This window comes from Ascidia mentula, chromosome 8 (genome assembly GCF_947561715.1).
Source record: "Ascidia mentula chromosome 8, kaAscMent1.1, whole genome shotgun sequence".
Taxonomy (NCBI): Eukaryota; Metazoa; Chordata; class Ascidiacea; order Phlebobranchia; family Ascidiidae; genus Ascidia; species Ascidia mentula.
Window position 1 is genome coordinate 2,344,586 of NC_138573.1, and position 20,330 is coordinate 2,364,915.

At 40.1% G+C, this 20,330-nt stretch overlaps 3 protein-coding genes across 3 annotated transcripts; 2 read left to right on the plus strand and 1 right to left on the minus strand.

Annotated features, from left to right (window-relative positions):
- Positions 1-368: 368 nt before the first annotated feature.
- Positions 369-9,636, plus strand: LOC145911411 (uncharacterized). Its single transcript, XM_082998732.1, has 22 exons — positions 369-539; positions 778-862; positions 1,860-2,040; positions 2,139-2,300; positions 2,491-2,583; positions 2,947-3,123; positions 3,353-3,463; positions 3,803-4,012; positions 4,237-4,352; positions 4,574-4,802; positions 5,189-5,285; positions 5,611-5,792; positions 6,229-6,439; positions 6,661-6,761; positions 6,822-6,945; positions 7,106-7,225; positions 7,525-7,656; positions 7,916-8,055; positions 8,169-8,233; positions 8,458-8,592; positions 8,942-9,056; positions 9,146-9,636. Exons 1-22 carry the CDS (start codon positions 461-463, stop codon positions 9,203-9,205), a joined length of 2,925 nt encoding a protein of 974 aa, XP_082854858.1. The 5' UTR covers positions 369-460; the 3' UTR covers positions 9,206-9,636.
- A 713-nt stretch (positions 9,637-10,349) lies between these two features.
- LOC145911387 (kelch-like protein 9) lies at positions 10,350-17,549 on the plus strand. The gene is made up of 18 exons (XM_082998705.1): positions 10,350-10,457; positions 11,060-11,254; positions 11,530-11,682; positions 11,797-11,943; positions 12,015-12,127; positions 12,330-12,513; positions 12,780-12,916; positions 13,219-13,326; positions 13,463-13,551; positions 13,992-14,184; positions 14,417-14,544; positions 14,746-14,852; positions 15,189-15,273; positions 15,467-15,621; positions 15,782-15,912; positions 16,294-16,440; positions 16,829-17,044; positions 17,261-17,549. Exons 1-18 carry the CDS (start codon positions 10,383-10,385, stop codon positions 17,361-17,363), a joined length of 2,466 nt encoding a protein of 821 aa, XP_082854831.1. The 5' UTR covers positions 10,350-10,382; the 3' UTR covers positions 17,364-17,549.
- Positions 17,550-17,661: 112 nt separating this feature from the next.
- On the minus strand, positions 17,662-19,739 carry LOC145910746 (uncharacterized). The gene is made up of 5 exons (XM_082997945.1): positions 19,533-19,739; positions 18,930-19,230; positions 18,730-18,821; positions 18,462-18,598; positions 17,662-18,193 (listed from the first exon to the last, which is right to left on the minus strand). Exons 1-5 carry the CDS (start codon positions 19,737-19,739, stop codon positions 17,662-17,664), a joined length of 1,269 nt encoding a protein of 422 aa, XP_082854071.1.
- Between the last annotated feature and the right edge of the window lie 591 nt (positions 19,740-20,330).

Here is a 20,330-nt window from a genome sequence, read left to right on the forward strand (position 1 = left end):
TAATATTTTAGGTTTGTAGATACATTTTAACCGCAAGGAATATATCGTATTAAAGAGGGTCACATGGATTATACGCAGGCTACAACGTTCCGTGGACAGTCAAAGAAACTTAATATTGCTGTTCCACTGGTACTTAGAAAGCGGCTTAGCTCATGTTGTGGTTGTGATTTTTTCGGAATGCTACCTTACGTACCGTGCATATCAATACGCGTTTCAACTACAGATAACAAAAAGCATTAAAAAAATAATATTAGATATTGGTTTAACATTAGTATCGTTGGTAGATCGCTTATAAGCTAGACCAATATTATACAGACCTAACATACAGAATGTTAGCCAGACAGAAATTGTATTTTGTACAGGTGTTGCACAATTTCCACAATAGCCGTGTCTGTCTGTGACACCATCTGGTGCAGCAAGGTGTTACTGTTGTCATCTGATTTCAAGCCCGAATTCTGATATGCTCGGTGGAGTGTTTCGCGGAAGTGTGGGGATATCACCTTTCACACTGTTATTAATATTCCTTTGTTTGGCACCAGGTAAAAACGGGTTCTTAGTCGACAAAACACAGACGATCATGACCAACATATCCTTGTCTAACGAGGAAACAGTTTGTACAAATGTGCATTCCACAACCATTAATAACTTTGCCAGCAAGATTATATAGTCTAACGCCCGATAATAACAAAATGCAATAAGATTACTTTATGCCATGCGTGAAAAATGTTCATATATCAGCATATATGTAACATGACGATGTATGCCAACTTCTTGCAGGATGTTTTTCTGTGCGGCTTTGCGACACTAAGGACGGGAGATCGGAAAAACTTTTCGCTGTTTTTGAAAACGAACCAAACGGAACGTAAGTTTTGGAATCCATATACGTGTTATAGTAAAAGCACAAAAGCAATAAAGAGTGACAGGATGTTTTATAGAACTTGCCCGTCCAATCTAGCTCTTGTTTAATATTGTAATGTATTAAAAGCCTACAATGAGAGGATTATATTGCCACACAATTAAAACCGCATTTGAGTCGTATTTCGACATTGTTGTATTATCGGGTTTTAATCGTTTACACGGTCTAATAGAATTTGTCAACAAAAGCCGATGATAACATGACAAGTAACTTGCAACAGTAATGTAAAATATATCAACCCACAAGATGCACAATGATCTGCATAAATTTAAACCAATTTCCAGCAAGGAAAAATCAGCCGGCCAGGCTTTAAGCTACATGGTATTGTGTCATCAAAGTGCAGCATACGCTGCAGGACATGTAATCAATTTAATGTAGGGTTGAATGCAGTTTCAGCGCAGTGTTATCATGTAGCACTGAAGATATTGAGCGATCCACGTTCGACAATGAACTTTTAAAAGAGTTAATTGTTTGTCAGCTTTTGTGTTCGATTCTCATTTTACAGTCAAGTGTCATTGTGTTAGGGATGGAGAGCAATTCGCGCTTCTTTGAAGGGTGATATATACGGACTACGTTTAACATGATACATACAAACGAATCTAAAAGCGTTTTTATAAACGCGCCGACGTGGAACGTGATTACGATATAATTGTTTACGGTGCTGCCGGAACGGTCCGGAACGCCGTTTCGGTAAGAATTCATCGGCTGGTTGTCCAAAATTATGAGAAACTTATATCTCGTGAATTTATTCACTTATTAAGAAATCTCATCTAGTACACATAAACAGAATTTATTTTCCCCCTTAAATTCAATCGTTTCGGTAAGAACTTTTTTTACTTTCAGCGCTGATTGTTCGAAAGTAAACCTGATACCGTTATCATTTCTCCGTTTAAATGAGCAGACGTTATCAAGAAAAAATCAAAATGAAAAAAATTACTTGCAGGCGCATCGGATACCTGGATATCATCACAACGTTGGGGGCCGACGACAAAAATGCTTCGTTGCGCGTAATCCCATCAGACCAGCGTTGTGGCCCGAAATCCTGTGACCAGTGGGTTGCCTTCGATCACGAGACCCAGGAGTTGACCTTGAACGTGAGCGAAGGTCAAATGCTCGACAAAGACGTAAGTGTTTTTTCCGTTCAGGTGTTCAGTATTTTTATTCCACCACAAAACTATAAACTAAACGAGGTAACGGTAAATGCAAAGATATTTTAATTCAGGGCGATGAGGGCGTCGATACCATAGAAATCACCATCGCGTGCTCCCCCGTCCCAAGCAGCAAAGGGTATGACATCAAAGTTTTAGTGACGATCAAAGTTGATGACGTCAACGACAATACCCCCCAATTTGTCGGCTTGCCATACAGCGTTGAAGTAAACGAGGTACCACGTGTTGCGTTTGTTACATTAACAGCAATATCAAATGTTTATTTTTCTATGTCATATAATTTTGATTTTGAATTTCCAAAGTCTGTTGTCATATAATTTTATTTTCATGCACTTCGCGCTGCAAAGCATTTTTTCACTAGTATCAGCTCACTAGTGTTAACAACAACATTCTGCTTTGAATAAGCTCACCCCGGTCGGGACTCCCTTGCTCCAAATATCAGCCACAGACCACGACAAAACTGCTCACCTGTCGTATGTTGTTGTCGACAAACACGAGGTAATCTCAACCAACTGTCAAATGACTAATTGTTTGCAGTTATTTGCTGCCAACTTTAACATATCGAAATAAGTTAACAAATCAGTAGTGGTATTTTTGGAAGAGAAAAATGGGTAGATATATCTACGACTTACTAGCAGGCTCCACAAGAAGCGAGAGTAGCCCGTGCGGTGCCCCAGGGTCCATATACGAATCTAGGGCTCCCGGTATGAGTATCACGAAAATGATAATATTCAAAAACGCCTGGTGTTGCAACAAACTAATGCTATCTCAAAACATAGAGGTCTCCAAAGGGACCTTATGTTTACAAGGATTTAAAAAATAGTAAAACAGTTCTCTTAACGAAAAATTGTTTGCATGAAGGTTTGGTCGAAGTGTTTCTCCATACCTCGTGCCGTAGACGGGAAGATTGTTCTCACCAAGATGCTGGATTACGAGAGTCTGAACTCCTCCGACACCATCCTCCTGGATGTGGAGGTTGTCAACAGAGGAAGGCACGGAGACAGGGAGATAATTAAAAGAAACAAAACCACCGTCAAGGTGTTGCAATATTTTTACATCGACTAAAATCATTTTTCCACTACCGAAAATAAGTTGCGACGGGGGCCCTTTCTTGGTTTGTTGTTGTTAAATAGACTTTATATGTGCGTCCTGTGAACTGTTATCAAAACGCAATTTATTTGTATTACCAGTTTATTTAGTCCCACCCTATAGGTAGAGCTAATAATAATAATAATTAATGATAATTAGGCAAAAAATTGTTTTCAAGATTAAAGTGCTCGATGGAGATGATCACCCACCGAGATTCGAACCCTGTACCCTCGTGTCTGGAGTGTGTTTCAATCCAACTTACACCGCATACCGAAAACAAGGAACTTTCGTATGAAATGATTATTTTACTTTTGAAAGTTCACCAGACCGGAAGTTATCAAATTTGTGCGATTAAACTCTTCACTGACTTTCCTTTCGAATTAAATTTTGGGCTACATCTTAACTAGCAGAAAAATCGTGATCAGTTTATGTGGATGAAGCTAATTCACATTCACTTTTATCAGAAACGTGTCCAAGACACCCAATACAATGGACACCTTCCAAAAATATGAAATTTTATTTTGATGTTAACTGCGTTTATTAACTTGCGGAACTACTATCTTATCTGCTGTACCATTAGTTTGTTCAGTGCCTTTCCAATCACAAATTCCACCCATTTCGTCTTTAGGACCAAACAGCCATTCGACTTCTACCAGACATGCTACACGCTACAGACCCGGATAAAGGAATTCGACAAACAATCCTCTACAGTCTTCTCTCCGTCACTCCTCCTGGATACGAAAACTACTTCTCAGTTGACCAAACTAACGGAGAAATCCACCAGAGGGCGATATATCCACCGAGAGATGAAGTTGAACAATTCAAGTTGGTCGTTAAGGTAGGTTTTGATATTTTAACAATACATAATTGTAGGGTTTAAGATTTCTATGTTTATCTACCCATGATTTTACTGATTATGACAACTTTCCCGAATGTTTTCGGAACACTGCGACACCCTCAGTCTTGTTTAATTGTATATGGAACCCATGTATACGTGATAAACTTGTCATTTTCCTGCTGTAATAAGTGTATGATAAGTTTCATGTTATTTTTTGCACTCAGGCTTATCAAGCTGACAATGAAGATATGTACAGCATTGCTGAGGTTGTAATCAACGTTGTTACATCGCTCAAAGACGATTTTCCGCCTGTGACCAAGAACGGAAATATAGTGAAAGGGTAAGTCAACAACGTCAAGTCCTATTTTCTTTTTGTGCAAACAGTTGCAGTGAAAAGCGGTCGCCAAGGTTTTTTGCGTGTTTTTCTGCACCTCGCATTGCCTGATATTCCAATTGCTGTACGTTTTATCCTTGAAACAAATCAAAACCACTCACACGAAATAGCAGCGGCGCTTATAGAACTCGCGAGACTTTATTTCAATTTTATGCTTTTTCTTTTAGAGCTCTTCACCCAGGATCCGGCCCTCAGTTCGTGTTTGTTTCCAATTCAAAGTCGACATTTCTGCAACTGGAAGCACGTGACCGCGACTACTCACGTGACAGACAACCGAACTTTCGATTTACTTTCATCGCGAAGCATTCGATGGTTTTCGAGATCACGGAGTCAGGTTACGTCATAGCAGACATGGACGTGATCAACAATGTCGGGAAAAATAGATTTGAAATGGAAGTGAGTTGGGAATGAACCATGGCTTTGATTTGATGAATGCCAAAGGGTTGGTAAGCTAATAGTGGAAGGCAAAGTTGCCACTGAATGCAACCATATCTCCTATATCTAAACATAAACTCGCTCTCAATACGCGGCATAACCTCAACAAATAGCTTGGGGATTCTCATTCTATTTTTCACGTTTCACCAAAAAACGTGTCCAAATCTTCTTTACAACAAAAACTCCAACAAGCGAATTATGTCACAACGGACTTCTTATCAATCTGCGTTTCTTGTTCTTGACGTATAGTTTAAAAGTTACTTTTAAGGGTGTTAACTACTTTGAAGTATATTACTTTATACATACTCTCTATTGTGCTTTTTCATGACTTGATATTTGTATATTAGGTGAAAGTTGAAAATACGGACGCCGCAGACGAGCGAAATCGTTTCGGAGAACCGACAACACTGATCGTTGACGTCATACCTGATGCTAGGGTGTCAGGTATGGGATGAACTTCATGTATTCACTTTATGTGAAACTTACGCTTTCACATAATGTCATGGCGTTTATTTTCTTTGAGGGAAAAGACCCAAATCTGAGAGTTTTTAAAATTTAGTTAAATAGTTGTAAATTTCTAACGAAGGTCATCTGAATAACGGCCGAAATGTTAAAGTTTATCCAAAAAACTAGGTTTTAAACGAAATCTTTTTGTGTTTGTTAAATCCATTTTTGATAATTATCCAGAATATTGCGCAATATCCGAAAAAAACAACTATGTAAACTTAAGGGGTAAAAGAGTCACGAATACAGCTATATCGTTGAACAGAACTTTCAAGAAACGAGAACTGCACATTGCCGCCACCCAGCGGAGAAGCAAACAGCATGTTTATTGCCGCGTTCGGCGCTTTTTGTGGATTGTTCATCCTGTGTGTTCCAGTTATTATTTACCTGGTTGTCCAAATGAGGAGATACAAAGCGGCTGCGAGACACGGATCTCAACCATACACTGTAAGTGCAGCTAATATTCTGCTTACCACGCTGGGATTCGAAACCACGCTTTCCTGTTCACAAATCCCGCTCCATCAAAGGTGTTGAAACACATGTTCAAATTTAGCGAATTTTGTCAGCAAATAAGGAGGCTAATCATAACTCATACAACGCAGCCAACTTAGTAGCTAACTTTGTGGCGTGAATTGTTATCATTATTTTTTCTGACATAAACTTTGCAAACAGGGCCCAAAATGATAAAAACCCAGTAATTACGATAGAAATGTCTTAGTTTCTAACCAAACAATTGCGTCATCGGGACCCATAGACTGGTATGGGCCCTGGTACGCCGCACCAATTGCCCCTCTCTCGTGGGGCCAAATAACAAGAATCCAAATACCGACACCAATAGCCTCTCGAACATTCTCCCACAATAACGTGAATGCTTCCTTGATAGATAAACCAGTCATTTGGTCAGAAGTACGACGGGTTTTCGTTTGGCAACAGCGGCTACAGAGGCCATTCAGATTCTTTCACAAGTTCAGGACGTACTGCTGTAAGCAGCAAGCGTGTCCTCTCCGAATCAATCGAGCGTATCGGTCACATGATCAAGGCTCCCACCGTTGATGACGACATACCCCACATTGCCCCCTTGGAGGCCATGAAAAGTAAGTGTGGTATAATGTGGTTACTTCAAATTTCTTGTCGTGTTTGTTTTTATATCAAAGATTAGGTTTCCCACACGTGCTCGATGTTTACCAGGACATAAATTTTTATGTGGATAAGCTGTTTTCTCTCATAATGTCCTCGCTCTGCCACTGGTTATCGTTGGATATATCAAATATCCCTTCCATTTCCCACGCTTTTTTCCAACGAACGTCTCTTTCAGGGGCAAAGAAGCAGAAGAAAGTTGATGACGTCGCGGGTATCGTCCCATTCCGCACAAACACGCCGGTCGTCCCACAGAAATGGAAAGATGACGTCATGGAGGTAAGTTGCACGTCACTCGGCACAGATGCAGAACCCTAACCCGTTCGATCGCCTCTTCAGCATCTGCTCAACTTCGAGCAGATCAGAGTGGAAAACTGGTTAAGCGAGGAGAAGACCAAGAAGTGCGGGGTTGGTGAAGTAAACTTGGGATCACCGAAACCCTGCTTCGTAAAGATTCTTACAGGTAAAAACAATATCTTTCAGCTAAAATTTGACCTATTTTATGTATAAGAGGCCAAAAGAAAAAGCAACTTTTTCAAAGCGTTCCATTAAATTAAAAAAAATATATTTTAGTTTATTGCGTTGCTAAAAATTTAATTCATTTTACTCTATTCCTGCAATAGGTTATTTCCCGGATAAAGGTGCTGCCTCAGATGACGTAAGTGCGATGAATCAGGTGTTGCATTACACAGCTTGCACCCATCCCAACGTGGTTAAGTTCTATGGATCATGTGTGCAAGATGGTGAGCCATGTTTACCTGTTTGTGAATCTATTGTCCTTGGACAATCTTTAACTCTCGCACACACAATTGGTTGTCATGGTAGCAAAACACTTTGGACGTGGTAATAACGAAAATATAGAAAATCTTAAAACTGACCAAAATTCCCCTGCACGGCATCTTCGTCGTCGTGCGGAACAACTTGGTCATGCTTGGCCAGGTTTTCGCCATCCTATAACCAACCAAAAATAGCCAAGAACGACTCTAGTATCTCATGACGTTTGCGGCGGACTTTGGCCAAAATGTTTCATTGATTTTTGCAGACTCGCTCTACATCGTGAACGAGTTCGTGTCGTCACGTGACTTGCGCAACGTGTTGGTGAGCTCACGGATGTTGGATCACTCCGCCGTCATATCGAGTTTGTCAGGAGCTCAGCTTCTTAACTTTGTGATTGGTATGATAAGCTTCAAGCTTGTAGCACTATACAGTACACATTGCCCAATTAAAAGTCTAAATGTAACGTTATGATAAAGTGGGGTGGTATTTGTGGTTGAGCCATAGTAATGTGTTCATGTTTGGCAACGTTATGGTATAGTGGGGTTGACTGTATTTGCAGATGCACGATAACAGTGTTGCGTTCATGTTTTTCCACTACCAGTTTCTGCAGCGTATTTAGCTGTTGGCGTCAACATATTGTTGTTTTAATTTTCCAGGTATTGCTGATGGTTTGTTTTATCTTCACGATAACGGAGTGCTCCACGCTGCGTTGCGTGCGAGCAACGTTCGTGTTAACGACTCCCTCACTGCCAAGCTGTCTGAATGCTGCGGGGAGACTTCACAACGGTTCAAACTGGTACGATTTCTATTTAAATGTTTGTCAAATTTGTGTTTTTTGTGCATTCGGCAAGTAAACTATATTTGCTCTCGCAGGCCTGAAACTGTTATGCTTTTGTGTTTCTGTTTCAGAAAAGCAAGCGGTGGATGCCACCAGAGGTCGCAGAAGAGCAACCTTACACAGAGAAGTCGGACGTGTAAGTGTAGTCTTCTGTGAGCTGCATACAGATAACCACTTTTTCACCAATGCAGCTTGATGTGACAATGGACGATCTCAGAGCCAAACGGCCAAGCAAATACTTTCATTTTGTGCTGCTCACAGAATTAATATTATTGTTTCCATGCTTATTCATAGCATATATTGGGTGTAAAAACATAAGCCGCTGAGTGACTGATCCAAGTACAGATATTTGTGTTACAGTTGGTCGTTCGGAATCGTCGTATGGGAGATACTGTCCCTCGGGGGAACTCCCTTTGACGATCAAGCCGATAACTCGGTCCCGGAATACGTTAAAAGGCAGATCAGTACTGGTGGGTCTATCCTTCCTGTGACCAGGTATGCAAACTCACAAACATAATTCGGCAGTTCGCCGTGTCAACTCTTATGGTTTCTGTTGCACTTTTTGTGACATGTTGATTGTTCAAAATATCAACTTTAATGGCATGAGATTTAATGGCAGGTTCACAAAAAAAATTTGTCACATTCTCGAGCAATTTGGCAACGTTTTTTTGCTTGGCACCGTGGATACATGTCTGGATATACTTTTTATTTTTTATTTCCTACAGCTCGTCTTTTGATATCAAATCCAATGTCGTGGAACGTTTGCCGTAAATTCAAAATGTTTGCTTTAAAAAATTCAAAACAATTTAACCATAACTTCTTTTCATACGGTTTTTGTTTGCAGAAATACAACCAAAAGGTTTTGGATGCTGTTGCAGCGATGTTGGGCGGGGGATCCCCTCGACCGACCTAACATAAATGACATCAAAAATCTGCTTTGCAAAATGAAAGCCAATTCGGTGAGCATTTAATTGTTGCGTCACAGTTGCTTTGTTGCGCGACTTGTTTTCCCTTGATTGTTTCAACAATGCATCTATTGTTTTTGTAGAATGCGATCACTGTTGCAAAAGCACCGGGCTACAGGTTTTTTCCTGCGTCAACAGCTTGATGAAAAACGTCTTCAACTACATGTTTTTTGATGGATTCTTTAAAAAAATTGTGGCAACAGTGCATAATGCTCAGATTACGAGGTAAAAATTTAAATTCCAATTGCGATTCGCGTTGCCATCCGACAGTCCAATAGTTTCCATTTGTATCTCTGCAATGAAACTGGTAAATTTAAACAGGTGAACTGTTTGTTGTTGCAAATATTTTTTAGATTAAATATTGTGGGATATGTTATCTATAGACGTATGTTAAAAACACCATCTATGAATTAGGTGTCAATTTGAAAACTTTTCGTTGCTTCTTTCGCTTTGAGCAAACAAGGTTCATTTTAGCGTTTTTCTTGAATTGTAAATACCAACTTTGTGTTTTATGCTTTGCTCACGTCTTTAGTGAAATAACACGTACAGTACTATCGCACTTTAAATAAAGTGTTGCCGATTTTGTGCGTATACCCCTCATACCACCTCGAAACACCAAGTACTTTACAACGTATATTTCCCATCGCGTCAACTCGGAATCCAACTTCATCGAGATATACGTCACACCACGTGTCCATATGGCCTCGGGCAATTTAACAAGTCAGTGTCGAATCAGCGACATTTTCACGAATCCGGTTGTTGCTTTCCTGTCTGACAGGTTTACAGTCGTCGCTTGTCCGCAGGTGGGTGGATGTATAGGTCAGGTGCACACTTTATAGTGTATGGAATAGTTCTTGGCCGCTCTGAGTAAATCATGCGCACGTTTTATTGGGAAGTGAAAATATGTGAACCAAGAAATTACGGTTTTTCGTGATTGATTCAGTTTATGCAGGGTCTTTAGGTATTGCATACGACTGAGTTACAACAACCAACACTTGGAGCCAACTAAGCAAAACCAACTGAGCAATTATAGGAACGGTTGCTGTCTTGTTAAGTGCAGACCTTATGCAATTTATTGTAAATGAAAGTAACTTCGATTAGAGCCGAGAGACAGAACTTTGTTGATTTACAAAGGGTTAAGTGCAGGAAATTATGCAGGTTACACCAGGAAAGTAAAGCAACCAAAATATCAGCGGTTTTGATCTATTGTCATGTTTAAATAAATGTGTTTTGAATCCAAATCAATTAAATGATTACCGTGACTTCGGTCTTTGTTACAGAGTTGCATTTTTTACAATAAGTTTAAAGCAATATCGATCCATGGCTGGTTTAATCCACCAAAGAAGCATGTCTGGGAATGTCCCCGGATCTTTGGGACGTCGACCCGAGTATCAGGTACGTGGTTCTACGAGAAAAAATATTAAACAAGGCATGTAGTTACATGTAATGCAACTGCAGTTGTATCGTTATAACTAAGGGTGCACCGAAAGTTCGGTTTGCCGAATTTATTCGGCCAATACTAAGGTTTTCATAATTATTCGGTTTTGGCCGAATATTTTTGCAAAATTCGGCCAAAGCCGAAACTTTTTTACTGCATGCAACGAAAATACGCAACGTTTAGAAAAGGTCATAATCATTGTTCAAACTGTACGAATGTTTGTTCGTTTTATTTGTTTATTGTCACCGAAATGATTAAAATCAACTTTAAGCATTTGGTATACAGCAGTCGAGGTTATTCTTTAAGTGCCAAAAAAGGCTGTATGATAGGATTAGATCCAATCCAGCACATGTTTTTTTTAAATTTATTGCGTTTAAAGAGATGGATATCAAAATTAGTTTCGGCAACTTTTGCCGAATACTCGCGATTAAAAAAAATTGGTGTTTCGGTGCATCACTAGTTATAACGACATCAGGCATTGTGTGGTATGATAGCAAGGTATGCAGTACATTATTTTCTTGGTCGCTTTCATTCTAATTTAGTATGAAATATTGCGCAGATTTTCAAGTCAAATACACACAACAATCTGGTTCTCAATGGGCTCAACGACCTCAGGCAAGACAAAATACTTTGTGATGTCACACTGGTTGCTCAAGAGACACCCTTCACTGCACACAAGAACGTCCTGGCATCCTGCAGTCCTTACCTGCGAAACCTTTTTAACAGCGAGGATGGTTTCAAGAACGAACACGAGGTAACGTAAAATGAATAAAAAAATTTTCGCCATTGTATCCATAAGCAACTGGTGCAAAAGTACCGAATTGTGATTTTGCAAGAAACTGTAGCACTTTTTATTGAGAATTATGTTTTATATTATGTCAATATTTGTGTCCTTTTGAAATTTGTGTCTTTGTGAATTTGCGAAAACATAAAACTAATTAGTTCTTTACGAAAAGTGTTAAAAATCTTTACTACCACTTTGCACTTAGCAGGAAACCGGTTTGGAAAAACTATTGTTGTTTTTACCAGATTGTAGAAATCCGTGGTGTGAGTGCTGAGGGATTACGTCATGTCCTTGGGTTTATCTACACATCAGAGCTTCAACTGAGCATGAAGAATGTGCATTGCGTGCTTTCTGCAGCTGGACATATGCAGCTCAAGCCCATACTTAACTTCTGCAAGGTATACACATGCTACATTTTATGTGAAAAAAATGGAAAAGTAAATTCTATTTCAATCATACTGTTTGCTCATTGCTTTCAAGAAATCTAAATAATTTCCATGTACATTTGTCAGGCATTCTTGATATCTGAAATCTCGGTGTACAACTGTGTGGATATTATTCACATTGCCGAGAAGTATCTGTTGAGTGGGGTGGAGGACAAGTCTTACAGTTTCATAGCCGAACATCTGAATGAGCTCGTAAAGACGGAAGAAATACAGGTAAGTGCACAATTCTATCCCAATTTCATCCAATGGCAAAACCACTCAACTTTTAAAACTTTGTGTTTCAGAAACTAACGGTTGATAACATGAGCTTGCTGCTGGATTCCTACTCACTCAAAAATGTATCGGAGTTGGAATTGTTTGAAGCCAGCAGACAGTGGTTGCTTTATATATCAGACAGGTAACACGTCCAACACTAAATTTGTTTGGTTTCATGGTATCAAAACACAGTATATGAACCAAATATTACCGTTGATAAGTTGTTGAGAACAAAATGCTTCGGAGAAACATCTTGCAAGGCATTGTTTCATACTTTTTACAAGAAAAATCCCTAAACTTGGTCAGCGGCTAACTAAAATTAAAAAGCCCGCTTGTGCATTCAGATATCAACACGTTCGGGTTCTCATGGAAAAAATCCATTTCCCGCTCATTCCACCACGTGACCTGCTGCGTTACGTCAACTTCGTGGAATACATGAGGGTCGAATGCAATTACCTTCTTTTGGAAGCTTCGAATTACCACATGCTCCCACATTCGCAGCCGATATTGCAATCGTCTCGAACACAGGTACATCGCTATGTACGATATAACTTGTTACAAGGTGTAATGTAAAAAATGTATTTTTTCGCCGCTAATCTTAATGTTAACGCGTAAACAACGTATAGGCTCTTCAAAGCAAAATGGCACATTTTCGTTTTTTGAAATCGTCCAAATGATCCCATTTTAACAAATACAATTAATAATGCCACTTTGTAATTTTTATTAGGTTGGAATTTACTTTAGAATTGCTAGCCAAGATATAAAAATAACATATTTATCGACGGTTTATTCAGGTACGCTCCAACGATCGTCGCATGGTTGTGATTGGTGGAGTGGATCCACACGATCGAGTCTCAAACCAGTTGTTTGCAATCAACAGTGACATGTCGAAATCCGAATTCCTGCCACCGATGCATGAAGGTCTTTGCAGGTAAAAACAGAAGACACCTTTGCCTTTGCATGCTGACTGTTCCGACAGGAAGGCTCCGCAATAGTTTGTTTACCCATTTAGGACGTGTAACCCAAGTACTTATTGAATTAACAGTAAACATTAAAAGCATAATTTATAAATTAATGTGTTACAAGGTGTGTAATCGACACATTTTTCTGATGACAGTTCAAATAAACATGCTATACTAGTTTGGAAGCTCGATTGAATGCAGACAATTTGTTTTCGTCTGCTTCGAACACACAGGGTTCATTAAAGCGCGTGCATGTTTTTGTGTTCCGCAGTCACTGCGCTTGTGTGTTGAACAACTTCTTGTACGTCCTGGGAGGACAGAACATGTTCGACGAAAGGGGAACCACCGCTGTGAACACCGTTATAAGATACGACCCCAGGTGAGATGCGCATCCAAATGTGAACCTTTATTTTACGCAGCAACTTTTGCAAGAGATGAGTCGTCGTTTTTAGGATTGCAAAACAGAAGTTGTTAAGTTTCAATTTCACCCAGTTTAAATCGCATTTTTCCTTTAGGTTCAACATTTGGATGCGCATTGCTTCTATGAACGACAAGAGAGCTGGATTTACTGTGAGCGTGGTTGACAACCGTCTCTATGCACTCGGTAGGATGAGTCGATTGTAGCCTTCAATCTTTGATTTAACAAAAAACAAAAACAATGCATTCTGCAGTATCGCATGTTTGTAAATTTTTATTTTCCTCAAATCTTGCTCAGTTTCTTCTGAATTGACTTTCTTAACATACATGCAAAATTATCAATTATACAATTTAAAGTTAACTCTCCAAAAAATCTTTAATTTTAGGTCATTGTTCAGTTCGAAATTACATCAGCCAACCTTATAACGTGACTCAGTACGATATCGTAAAAGTGCATTTCGTGCATATAATGTTTACTGAATAGGGATCTGAACCTTAAACTGCAGGCGAAGGCCTGGCGATCACTTCTCCTTCCGTAAAGACAAACACACACAAAAACCACTTTCCATTGAAAACAGGTTCAGTTTCACGTGTATATATTGCTAATTTACTGCGATTGCTTCCCAGGTGGGGTAAATGCAGCTGGGCGAATGTCTTCCATGGAATGCTACTCGCTGGAGGACGATAGATGGCGCTATGTGGCCTCGGTGCAGGCCGGGTTGTGCGATCACGCTCAGAGCGTACACGGAAACCTCATCTACATCAGCGGGGGATTCAAGGAAGGAAGGTTTACAAATCAAATGCTGGCTTACAGCCCAAGGTATGTGAGTAATTAGTTAAGGCAAAGACAAATATGATATAGGATAATAAAATGCCTGTTTTACTAAACAGTTTTAAAACTTTGATTTTTTTACTTTAAAACGGTAGAAGTGGGTTGCTGTTAATAAACGAATAAATGATGTTCAAATCACGTATATGAAAGAAACTGAGATCCATTCTACGTGATTGACTTTTACATCATCAGTATTTAAACGCTTTTGATTCTATTTCAGACATGATACTTGGCATGAGAGGACGCCAATGCACTTTGCTCGTGGTTGGCATGCCATGGTGCCCTTCGGAGATAGTATCTTTGTGTCAGGTGGCAACGCTGGACTTAACAAGAGAATTGACATACACGGTACGCTGCACAAATATCGCTTCGTCTGTATACCCTAAATGTTGTTTGGAAAGACAGTAATTTACCATTCCTGTTCTTTGAACCTTTGCAATAACCTACATTTTAAAACATTATGTTGACTTCATCATTCGATATTTCGAAACATTATTTCTTTCCACTGGTCTCGTATTCAACACAACTTATGTTTTACTCAATTTGCAGAAACCGAAATTTACAACGCGATGAGCGACCAGTGGACACTAGTGGCGCCTTTGCCATTGCCCCACAGTGAGGGTGGTTGCGAGTATTACGACGGTAAACTCTTCGTGGTAAGTTTTAAGACTAATTTCAAGTTGTCGTAAAAAACCGTTGACCAATGGAAGAAAACCTTACTTTTCTTATAACAACGTTTATTTCTTAGTAACGTTTATCTTTCTGAAGGCTCGTAGGACCTAATTAAAACCAGTAGGGTATATATGCCTTTATTAAAAGCGAAAAATCGGCCAAACAAATAAGCTCTTTACATAACGAGTAGTCCCTCGCACCACTGCCACGCATGCATAGTCTCAGGTCACCACACCCAGAAGCAGTCATGGAAAACATATTAACGAACGCTAGAGGCGGTAAGGAGATGACATGTAACTTCTTATGCCGCTTTCTTGTAGGTTGGTGGCTACAGCTGGTCTCAGCAGAAGTGCTTGGGAACGATTCAGTGTTATGATCCAGCCAAGGACACTTGGGAAAGTCCAGGTAAAAGTTCATAACAAAATGATCTTTCTCAAGTCGTACATAGTGCTGCAGCGAATTCATAATAACCAAAAATAATTAATGCATAATAGTCATGGCGCTATGACCCAGCGTTATACGACGTGGTTATCAGTTTGTAACAGAAAAGTTATCATAATACGTCAGAATCTTATACAAGAGCGTACATTTTGTCCAGGAAACCTCCCGATCGAACTTTCCGGCGTCCGCCTCGCAAACCTTACAATCCCATACTCTGTCTCTCCCCGCAGCGGATTGGCCACAGCAAGTCACGTGCCGTTGTCATGGCCACCGAGACAGATACCGGCACCTAATGGTCGGATGATAGAGCAGGTAAACGTCTTTTACACCTTATTAACTGCTCAACACAACGTCCAATATATATCGACATTTTTACCCCCATATAACAGGGATTTCAGTTTTCAATATTGTATTTTTGCCTTTTTTAACATAACATTTCCATTTTATTAACATCTGATTTTCGCTTAAACAGGACCCACGCTTGGCTTCGGGGCATTCCCTCTATCCCAGTGGGGCCCCGTCCCAGTTCATGCCGGGGTACATGGACCCCTTTGCCATGGGTGACATGAGGGACATGATGAGCGATTATGCCCAGCCCACAAAGTAAGTCAACCTTGAGTTTCCAACAGAAACTTTTTTAGTTCTACTTTCTGCTGTGTAAATTGTGCTAAAATGTGTAAAATATCTTTCATCATTTGCTGGTTTTGCGTGACGTAAAACCTCACACAATTACTCTGGCTTCCGTCGTGGTAACGTTGGACTTTATCTTGCACATTTTCACACAATTGGCAAACATCCAACATATAATACAGCAACTCCAACATAATTGTTCATCATTTTAACTTCCTAATATATATATACATATAAACAACCGTTTTTTAAACAACCTCATTATCAACCATAAACACATTTAATTTGTTGCCCGACTTGTTTCTGTTTTGCGAAAAGTGCCTTCAATTAACAAACTCCTCTTTTCTTTCGAAGGTTTGCTCCTCCGCTTGCCACAGGGAGATCCGACTCCTCTCGTTACACAAACACAAAGGAATATCGAACCCCAGTCGTCAGGGACCTCCCCATGGATGGTGGGAAAGAATACAGACTCGAAAGTCAAGATGGCGGCAGCATCTACAGGTTTGAATATACCACAGTGTCTTCAACCTACATTTTTTCATTTTTGGGGACATTTGTGTTTGTAGACACCAAGCGTGTGTTTTCGTTACATTTGCAACGCGGAACACGTATGTTGGATCAAAATCCATAATAAATAGATAAAAAATGGTTTGAAGCAAAAATTACCATGAGTGCCGACAAATAACCAGAAACAGTCCAAGTTTAAATTTGTTTCCATTTGGCTAATTAAATTGTGTGCTTGACTCCAAGCCAGACTGCAACAGTTTAATAACTGTTTGTGATATAAATGAAACTTTATCCTAAATTTAACTTAAACCTCTTGCTTTGCATTGCTGAATACTGCCCTTCTGGCAAACTTTATTATATTTACGTTTCCCTTGCTTTGCAGTCACCCACGTAGCACAAGCATAGACGACTCGAGCTCTATAACGTCACGCACGCCCAGCGCATTCTCGAAAGACATCGAGACTGATGCGTCAGAACCTTCCACTTCCACCATGGGAACGAACAAGACCAACACGCTCACCAGCACCAACAGCCGGAACGGTGGCGATAGTTGGCAAAACGAAGGGGGGCGCTCGCGTGCAGAAAGTTCTTCGTCGAGGTTTGTTGGTAGCGCATGGCGCCTGACCCACGTAATAAGTAGACACGTTAAAAAATAATATCGATATACATTTTAACTTGAGAAGGCATCGTCTAAACTTTGGATTCAAGCATACTGCTACATAAAAAATGTTTCGGTACATCACAAACTTGACTCCAGAAATTACTGTTGTGTTGTGTTGTTACTTCACTGCTTAATACCGTGACAACTTCGCAGTGACAGCGAACCAGAAGATACAAAATCAAGGGGTTCCATCGTGGAGACTAAGCCTGAAGAGCCGTCGACGTCAACAGCCGATGAAATCCGGGCTTACAGATAAACGACCGCAATGTTTATATTTAGTATGTTTGTGGAAAAGGGTTAAAGATCGTGCACTTTGTCAAACTAGTAATGATTTAGTTGCCGCATTTTGTGTGTTGATGTCTTACAACGAAAGTGGTCGCAATGAACTGTATTCGTTCATGTATTGCGTCGGCGTCAACTTAAATAATTTGTGACACTTGTTTTGTCGCCGAGCGTTATAATAATAACCAGCCAAACCATGTAAAATCGTGGTATAATTTGAAGCAAGTATAGCAGAGCAGAGGATAGCAGAGTTCCATGGAGAGGACTTCGCATTAAAACATGCTTCGAATTTTGCTCAACAAACCACCCCCGTCCGTGGACTCAGGACTTTCTGGCTCAACGTCTTCTAAGAGTTTGCCGGGCTTTCGCGCAAACGGAGTTTCGCCCTTTAAGAAAACTAAATCGGACGATCCGAAAAGCGCCACCCGAGCCGCCGAGCCGTAAGTGTTGTCCATTGTCCGCAAGAGGCGCTCGCGGGCATCGAACAAATGCTGGTTGTCGGTTAGGGGAAACACCTGTGGGTGCACGTGCAGGAAGAAGTTCTGACTCAAGTCGTAACGCTCGCTCGTTGTTGAGTTGAGTCCGTCCTGAAACGGGTTGGGTCGGTTCATAGAGGTCAGTTCAAGGTGAACCTGTCCACGTGGGCTTGACTCATAAAGCTTGTATGGAACGACCAATCCCCAATACGAGAAGGGCTTGAACATAATTTTATCCAAAGTGACGTAGGAATCGATCCAGCGGTCGAGAAAGGGTGCTCCTGGCTGGGATAAGATGATTCCGTTGCTGATTTTATTGACGAGTGATCTGGAAATTAAGGTTGTTAAAATTTAACAGTGGAACAAACCATTGACTATTAAATACGGAAAAAATTCCCATAAGACAGGAAGTTTGAATATACAGTATTTGCAATGTATATGTACATGTAGAACTTATTCTTGTTCTACAATCCAAGCAAAAATTGAGGAAGAAAGTTTCATCTCGTAAATGACCCCCCACCCCCTTGTTTTCTACACAAAAGCGCAAATGTTGAGGGGTTTCGATTCAACCACGAAAAACACTTGGGACTTCCCACCTTCCCAGTGTAACAGGGAAATTCCTCAGCCAATCAAAAGGCTTTATCGTGATGACGTCAAGGTCGAGGTAGATTCCACCGTGTTTCCGCAATAAAAGCAAACGGTGGAAGTCTGATTGAGCTGTTGGATTGCGGAGCTGAAAATGCAATGAATATTGAATGTGCAATGGATGTTTATTGACGTATATTTGCCACAATTGACCACTCATATTTTGTTTTATTTCATACGATTAATGGTAACGTTTGTAATGTGCTTTCTCTTTTTTACCGGTTGCCCGAAAGCGGAAGAAGGCGGGTTCGCTTGAATGACTCTGACGCATGGGATTTCATCAATTACTCTTCTCCAAAGATCGGTCATTGCTACAAGACATATCGGAAATAGTTACCATAGTGTTTAACTCTTAAAACAGCTATTTTTTATTTCTGTCTTGGCGTTTTCAATACAAGATAAGGCAGCCTCACACTAACCTATGTCATTTCCGTGGTCGTGATGAAAATAAATAGCATCAGGCCGCTGTAGACTTGCCACAGACCGCAGTGCCAAGTACTGGTGGAAGTGTTTCATTTCAAATGGGTCCCCGAGCCAGATGAAATGAACAATGTTAGGCACTAGAGGTTCCCATTCTCCAGCTCTTAGCCCGCCACAAGTTATCCGAGTGAATGGTAACCGGTCGCATATGACGTAACCGTTAGCTCTATCGCTCTGTTGGCAATTTGCCAATTTTCGAGCTTGCACAATCAGCTCTTGTTGAAATGTGTCGTTGCGTAGCTGCAAAAGCAATAAAATCAAAGCATTGAGTCGATCATAGGAATTATGTGAGCTGCATACAGATGACCACTGATTCGTAAGGCCTCATCAGCTTGGTGTTACTATTATAGATGATCCATGCAAACCGCCACCCAAAGACTTAGTAGCCATCTGCATGCAGCTCACAGAATGTATACTATTATCAAGATATTACTTTTTATATTTTTGTAGTAGAATGCGAGGAGTACTTTCATCTTTATGAAATAGACTAAACACGGCAAATCATGTCCAAAAAACACTATTTTCATTAAATATTCGCATACCTCAGAAAAGAAACTCCCACTGACTGATGCACGATATTCCTTCTTCGAAGCAAGGCGTAATGGAAAATCCACAACCAGTTTTCGAAAATAATCGTTTGCCAGTAACGTTAGTCCTAACTCCAACAAGACGTAGGCAAGCACCGAAATTCCAACACAACGCGTTGACAACGCGCGTCTGATTCGACTGCGTACAAATCTGCTCGGCATCTTGCCTCATTAAGTGCCGTAGGTTGTTCAAATTCACCCTCTGGTCAAATAATTAATTGTTTAATTTAGGTCTTGCATAAAAACAGATTAAACAGGACTGCTCTTCTGTTTTCGTTATAGGCTAGTATGTCTGGCCGCAAAATTAGCAGAATAGGCCTATTTGTATATAAACGTTTGCCATATTTCTGACTGTGTCTGATTGCTTAATAAATGACTGCCACTTTTCTAAGGTTTGTTTTTTAACGCTGTTGCACGCAGGCTTTGTTCAAAAGCTTGTATTCCGGTGCAATTTGCCTGTGACGATAGGAAATTACAGTCGTGTGTACGACTCTAAACCAATTTTGCAATACGCATTATTTGAATATTGTGTACTGTACCTTCAATAAATTGACATTTATTTCTGTGTAAATTTGTATCATGTGCATTTTTGTCGAGATGAATTTAAAAACGTCATCTTTTTACCTTGTTGCTACAGTCTCTTTAGCACCTCTTATATATACCGTTTCCCACGCTTTGTTAACTTCATCTATTAACTTTGTAGTTAAATATATTTTACCTTAAGTATATTTTTAACAGTTATAATTGTTTGAC

Coding starts and splice junctions, on each gene's coding strand:
- LOC145911411 (XM_082998732.1), top strand. CDS start 461: ATGCTCGGTGGAGTGTTTCGCGGAAGTGTGGGGATATCACCTTTCACA. Junction 863..1,859: donor GAAAACGAACCAAACGGAAC/GTAAGTTTTGGA, acceptor AATTACTTGCAG/GCGCATCGGATACCTGGATA. Junction 8,234..8,457: donor TACACAGAGAAGTCGGACGT/GTAAGTGTAGTC, acceptor TTTGTGTTACAG/TTGGTCGTTCGGAATCGTCG.
- LOC145911387 (XM_082998705.1), top strand. CDS start 10,383: ATGGCTGGTTTAATCCACCAAAGAAGCATGTCTGGGAATGTCCCCGGA. Junction 12,128..12,329: donor TTGCTTTATATATCAGACAG/GTAACACGTCCA, acceptor TTGTGCATTCAG/ATATCAACACGTTCGGGTTC. Junction 13,552..13,991: donor CAACCGTCTCTATGCACTCG/GTAGGATGAGTC, acceptor ATTGCTTCCCAG/GTGGGGTAAATGCAGCTGGG.
- LOC145910746 (XM_082997945.1), bottom strand. CDS start 19,739: ATGCCGAGCAGATTTGTACGCAGTCGAATCAGACGCGCGTTGTCAACG. Junction 18,599..18,729: donor CTTCCGCTTTCGGGCAACCG/GTAAAAAAGAGA, acceptor TTGCATTTTCAG/CTCCGCAATCCAACAGCTCA. Junction 18,194..18,461: donor TTCCCTGTTACACTGGGAAG/GTGGGAAGTCCC, acceptor CTTAATTTCCAG/ATCACTCGTCAATAAAATCA.